The 6,700-nt window shown below is 46.4% G+C and overlaps 1 protein-coding gene across 1 annotated transcript in view; it reads right to left on the minus strand.

Moving 5' to 3' along the window:
* STPG4 (sperm-tail PG-rich repeat containing 4) overlaps positions 1–2,611 on the minus strand; it is a 28,301-nt gene extending 25,690 nt beyond the window's left edge. The window contains exons 1-2 of the mRNA XM_065400317.1: positions 2,543–2,611; positions 1,174–1,245 (exon numbers count right to left, since the gene is read on the minus strand). Of these exons, the coding sequence (XP_065256389.1) occupies positions 1,174–1,245; positions 2,543–2,611 (141 nt within the window). The remainder of the gene's footprint in view (positions 1–1,173; positions 1,246–2,542) is intronic.
* Between the last annotated feature and the right edge of the window lie 4,089 nt (positions 2,612–6,700).

A 6,700-nucleotide genomic window follows, 5' to 3' on the forward strand; every position in this document is an offset into this window, starting at 1 on the left:
AAGAAGGGGCTGCATGTGCTGCCAGTCAGCTCATGTGCTGCTGCTGCAAGGAGATAGCCGGCTAAGAGTCTGATTCAGGGCTGGGGACCAGATCCATGGGCCAGCCTGTCTCCATGGCCACAACGAGCTTTCACAGCACATGATCATAATCAGCCAGGGCCCAAAGGGAATAAGGTGCTGTGATCAGTTACTGAGGGACTGATGCTGGAAGGGGCACTGGGCCTGTTCATAGAATAATAGAAGATTATATTTTATCAGATCAATAAAACAGTCACTTTTTCACGCAACACCCCTTACCTCCTCCGCACACATTCCCTCCTAACTCTCCATCTCAGCCTGAACAGATTTGTACTGGATATGATGTACCTGTTTGAGCAGTCTTTTCGAGTTACATCCTATTATTAGAGCTTTAGGCTGGGCTTGTCAAAGGGGCCTACCATAACTAGTTCCTATAGGCTTTTTTGAACATCCCTGCCTTAAAATTTTCTTTTAAGACTGAATGTTAGTGAAGAGTTACTTGTTCAGGTTTTATCAAACACAGTCCGGGTTCTGTAATCAGTCAAACTCTGGGCCCGATTCTCAGCTGCCGTGGCACTGGAGCAATTTTTATAATGAGGATGCTGAGAGCCATTGAACCAAACTGTAAATCCTGTATATGATGGAAACCACTTCAAGCTAGGGGATGCTGCCACACCCCAGCACCCCTGCTCAGCTGGTACAAATCTGCAGAGTTTCATGATTTCAAAAGAACTATGCTGATGTACACTGGTGGAGGAGCGGGCCCTTTGACTTTAAATAAAGTAGCACTTCAGGAAAATTAGTAAAATGGATTATTTTCATCTTATGGTGTTTTCTCCCTGAACATTTGTTTATTTTTCCCATTTAACAGAGTATGTTTAGTGTGAGTTATTCAAGATCCATTTATTCTAACATATTCATGGCTACTAAGGCCCAATATTGCAAATACATGCAGTGAGCAACTTTAGTGAAGTCAGTGGGACTATTCCTGTGTGTAACATTACTCATATGCACAACTGCTTTCAGGATTGGGACTTAAAACGGTGCGTACATAATGGCTGTTGTTCCCATAACAATTAGAATTTTGCATAAGTGACATAATGCTAAGAACAATGAGAAAAAGTGCTGAAAAAATATGAGCTAAAGTATGCATACTCTGAGTGAGAGACTCCACCATGTATCTCTCCGTCCCAAAGGTGTTTCTCTTTCTCTTTCCTTCTGAAAGGCCTATTAAGAAACAGAGATTTATTGCACAGCATCCACATATTTCTACAATTGTTCCTTTAGGCTAAATATGACAGTTTATAACTTATAATTATACTTTGAGATATACAGTCTATCTAACCTGTAATCCCAAACACACAACTTCATCACTTGACACAGAATTAGCCTACGTTTAAAGATTTCTTTTAGAGTAGTTCTTTGTTAAACTAAATGTTATTTTTAATTGAATTTTTGTATTACTGAAACATTGTATGAACTTTCCAGTTATATGATCTGAATTAGAATGAAAACTAAGTGTCTACTAAAACACAAGAACTCACGATGGGAAGAGAATTTTAAAATGTGTACAACATCTGTGAGCATAAATGAGCATTTCTAGCAGAATCTCTTTGGTAAGTTATTTAACTTTCCCAGTGGCAGAGATGAGATGACGGTCAACCCACGGATAATAAAAATATAGTGGAGGGGCAATCTCCTTGTCCATACTACAGTTGAAACCATGTTAGTCAAACAACATGTTATAACAGTGCTGTGGGCATTGGCTGACCTATTGTCTGAAAACCACATTATAGTTATGTTATAAGCCTGTACTATAGACAAGGCCCTTCCTTTTTGATTTTTATTGAAAAATTCCTGGGTTTTCTGAAAGCTATTATTTGCAGGTATTATTATACTGATTATGTTAAGAAAATCCAGATGTGTTCATTAATAATGAATTACTCTAATTCCTGCTACTCAAGGAATTTGGGCACTGCCAAGTCTGAGACAGTTTCTGCCTGGCCAGCTGGTTGACTGCTCCACAAGGAGCTGAAGGCATATGCCTAGAGCCAAGGCAGAAGACAAAACAGAACAATGCAAGGCTGGTCAGGGAGAAAAAACTCCTAGAAGCCAAATGGTCACTCTAACTAGGGAGTCTGAACTGCAGAGAGAAGTGCAATTGATCCACCGTGTTAAATGAGTAGGTGTAGAAACTGCCCTTATCCTCCAGCGCAAAGTACTAAAACTTCCTAGGCCACTTTAACACCTCCCAATGGATTTCCCTATCAACCTCTTTAAAAGAGGCCACCCCACTGTCATCTATTACCCCTGTCCCTTTAGACTCACCAACTGCTCCAGCCCCAGAGGATGTTATTCCCTCCACTCAACAGCTGTCACCCTATCCCAGGCACATTAGCAGGCCCTCCCTGGCTCACTAGCTGGCCCCAGGCTTAGCACTCCAAGTCAATTCACACAGGTTCACCTGCTATTCCCCAGTCAGTATTATATCCCTCAGAAAAAAAGGGGTGTAACAGCAAAGTACCTTTTCCAGTAGACTCTCAGTTTCCTCCTCAATGTTAATCCTGGTTTGGGGGGAGCGTCCACCCAACATCTTCCCTCAGTGCCTATATTCTTCCTGCCTCCATAGCAAGGGCTACTATACTGAAGGGGGAGCAGCAGGAGCCTGAGGTAGCCTTGCTGGGCTGCTCCCTGCCCTACTAGCAGCCCTGTTGCTAGGAGATCACTGTTCTGTGCTTTGACTGATCATTTCTGATCTTGTCATCAACTCTCAGGCCTACTGTGGGGTGATCTCCACCGCCACCCCTCCCCCATACAGTTATACTGAAGGAGATGGCTGTCAACAAATCCCTGGAAGGACAATGCACGCTTGTGAATAGACAAACACAAACACAACCAAGCTGCCACCCCTCATCCTCTGGAAGCTAAGCAGTCAGTTGATATTCAATTTCTGTTGAAAGGGGCCATTGTGATGTAATGCACATCATAAACACCTAACAGGAGACTGGCTTTGGACACATGCAGTGCCATTACACTTCTATGAAATGCAGTTTCTTAGCTTTTTAGTTTATTCCATTGCCATCTGTTCATGACACCCTATACAGTATATACTGCCTGCTCACCTTTTCTATATCTTGAATCCTCAGTCTAGTTGCCTGTTTTCATCACACTGATTTCTGCTAGCTTACTTTCTAAGCAATGCATCTTTTCAGGCAGCACTGCATACAGCTAGTTCTCTTTCATGGTCCTGATAGAGCAGGGGTGGGCAAACTACGGCCCGCGGGCCGGATCCGGTCCCTCAGGACTTTGGATCCAGCCCGCGGCGCCATGTCCCTGCGGGCCCCGGGCAAGGGGGCACAGGGCTCCATGCGTTGCCCATGCCGCCAGGCACCACCCCCCGCAGCTCCCATTGGCCGGGAACGGGGAACTGTGGCCAATGGGAGCTTCGGGGAGGTACCCGCACGCAGAGCCCTCCGCCCCCCACTCCCTCAGGGGCCGCAGCGCTTCCTGGAGTGGCGCGGGGCCGGGGACAGGGCAGGCAGGAAGCCTGCCCTGGCCCCAGTGCATGCCGCTGCCACCCTGGAGCCGCTTGAGGTAAGCGGCGCCAGGCTGGAACCTGAACCCCTCCTGTACCCAACCCCCAACTCCCTGCCTGTACCTCACACCCCTCCTGCACCCCAACCCCCTCCCGCAGTCCACACTCCTCCTGCACCCCTTCCCTGAGCTCCCTCATACACCCCACACCCCTCCTCTGCCCCAATCCTTTGCCCTGAGCCCCTTCCTGCACACCACACCCCTTACCCCAGCCCTGCATACTATTTCCCCACCCAGATGTGGCCCTTGGCCCAAAAAGTTTGCCTACCTCTGTGATAGAGCCTCACTTTTAAATATTAGGAAAATTTATCCATGCTTACCAGAAAATGTCCTTTATTCAAGTAATAAGGTCCACACATCTATTACAATGGGGTACTTCAGCATGCTTGACACCTGGGGGTGGAACCAGATCAGTCAGTCACTACCTCCCTCAGATTTCAAGGCCAGAAGGATTTATTGTGATCATATAGTCTGACCTCCTGTATAACATAAGCTACAGATAGGGTTGCCAACTTTCTACTTGCACAAAACTGAACACCCTTGCCCTGTCCCTTCTCTGAGACCCCACCCCCACATACTCCATCCCTCCTCTCGCTGTTGCTTGCTCTCCCCACCCTCACTCACTTGCTCCATTTTCACCGGGCTGGGGCAGGGCTCTGGTGTGAAGGTGGGGATGAGGGATTTGGGCTACAGGAGGGGGCTCTGGGGTTTGGAGTGCAGAAGGGGGTTCTGGGCTGGGGATGAAGGGTTTGGGGTGCAGGAAGGGGCTCTGGGCTGGGATTGAGAGGTTTGGAGGGTGATCAGGGCTGGGGCAGGGGTGTGGGAGGGAGTGAGGAGTGTAGGCTCTGGGCAGCACTTACCTCAAGCAGCAGCATATCATCCCTCCAGCCCCTACGCAGAGGCACGGCCAGGCAGCTCTGCACACTGCCCTGTGTACATGCACCACCCTCGGAGCTCCCATTGGCTGCAGTTCCCAGCCAATGGGAGCTGCAGAGCAGCACTTGGTGCCCTGGCAGCACGTGGAGTCTCCTGGCTGCTCCTAAGCCTAGGAGCCAGAGAAGGATCATGCCACTGCTTCCGGAGCTGTGTGGAGCCAGGTCCTGGCTGGGCTGGTTCCCTGAGTGGTGCTTAATAGGCTGCTGCATGGTTGCCCAGTTTACAGGGAATTTAGACACCTAGTGCTGTCCTGGGCTTGGGCTGCAGGCTAACTGCCATGTAGACATACCCTGGTGGCCCGGTTACCACATTATTTTATCATCTCAATCTAATGCATTATCTCCAACACCCCTGCAAGATAGGGAAGTACTATTACCACCATTTTACAATGGGAAACGGAGGCACAGATTAAGGCCAGGATGCGCAAAAGGTATTTAGGCCCTTAGCTCATTGAAATTTTAATGACGGAGGATCTGGGCTTAAGTTGTTTGTCCAAGGTGTGTCAGATCTGCAGCAGAGCAGGGAATTCATCATGGGTATCCCCAAGTCCAATGATGGAGAGCCCTAATCACTGGACAAGCCTTCCTCTCGTGAACAGATGCTTCTGAAGCCAGGTGCAGAGCTATTTAGCCTAGTGTGGATGTGCAAAGTTGATGCTGGATTTACATGATGAGACTCATTAGCTTGGGCTGGAGGAGTCCCCCCCCCCCCACTCAGTAAGGGGTAGCTCTGGTGCAGGTTTAACCATGTTTGTAGCTAGTGGGTACTTTGTTTAGAAAGAGAAAGGTGTATCACACTAAGAGTAGCAACATCCAATGTATTGAGAAATTCCTATAGGAGGTTTTTAAAAGCATGCTGCTTCAGTTAGTCCATTAGTACCCTCAATAATTTAGTTCACTGGCCTTGTTTCAAGCTCTTTCAGGATATGTACACACTTTTAGTTTACTCATGAATGGCTGTTGTGTAAAAAGTATCTAAATTACATTGGTTTTAGGTAATCATTGTGCCTGTTAATGTTACACAAATCTAAGATGTGAAATGGAAAGGAAAAAGGCACTTTAATTTTTAGCTTTAAGAGGTTGTGCATTTGTCCCCCACATCCATCCCATTCCATCAGCTCTTCAGTCTGCCAACATGCATGGCAATGTGTAAGCACTATTGGTTTTTCCTGAGGTGTTGTTCCAAGACTATGTGGCAGGAATAGCATGAAAGCCATGTCCACCTGCCCAGATGATGGTGTAAGTACTGAGTGAACAGGGCCCTCAGCTATTACTCCTGCCCCTTTGGCATGAGAGCCCCCACACCATTACTGCTTTTCCAAGTGGAAGATGTGATGCAGCTGAGAGTAGAGCTACATGTTGTGTTGTGGTACATGTAGGGTTCAGGGTTCCATTAAATTAGTCTGTATCCAAGTGAAGTGAATTTTCTTGTGTCCTGTTTACTTGCAACATACCTCAACTTTGCTAATGGCTACAATCCACAATCATGGCCAATCTGTAAAACTGGACTTCTCTTAGTAACTTTAAATATCTGGCTTTAGATTAAGTCTAAGTCATAACCCTAAAGTATTTACAAGCACATGCTCTCTGGAGTTTCCTTTTGATAAGATCTTGAGACTAGTAATTACTTTGAGTATTGACTAAGTCCCATCAGTCTCAAGGAAAGCAAACAATTTTAATTAGGTCAACTACAGATTAATCACATGTTTGACAGCAGAAAGGCTTCAGATGGTGGACAGGGAGTCAGACCATAGTAACAGGTTCTATAAAAGTTCCAGCCTTCCAGACAAAATATTGCAGAAAGTCACAGGAGGGAGGCATAGCTCAGTGGTTTGAGCATTGGCCTGCTAAACCAAGGGTTGTGAGTTCAATACTTGAGGGGGCCACTTAGGGATCTGGGGCAAAAATCAGTACTTGGTCCTGCTAGTGAAGGCAGGGGGCTGGACTCAATGACCTTTCAAGGTCCCTTCCAGTTCTAGGAGAGAGGATATCTCCATTATTTTATTTATTTATAGAACTACCTAGAATAGTTTCTCCAAATTTAGGATTAACATGATAAAAATGGCCACTTCCCCAAGACACTAGTTCTCAGCATTCTTTACAACCATTTTAACAAATATCTAATCCACTACAAGCAAATCATGGCCTGCATG

Source organism: Emys orbicularis, chromosome 3 (assembly GCF_028017835.1).
Source record: "Emys orbicularis isolate rEmyOrb1 chromosome 3, rEmyOrb1.hap1, whole genome shotgun sequence".
Classification (NCBI taxonomy): Eukaryota; Metazoa; Chordata; order Testudines; family Emydidae; genus Emys; species Emys orbicularis.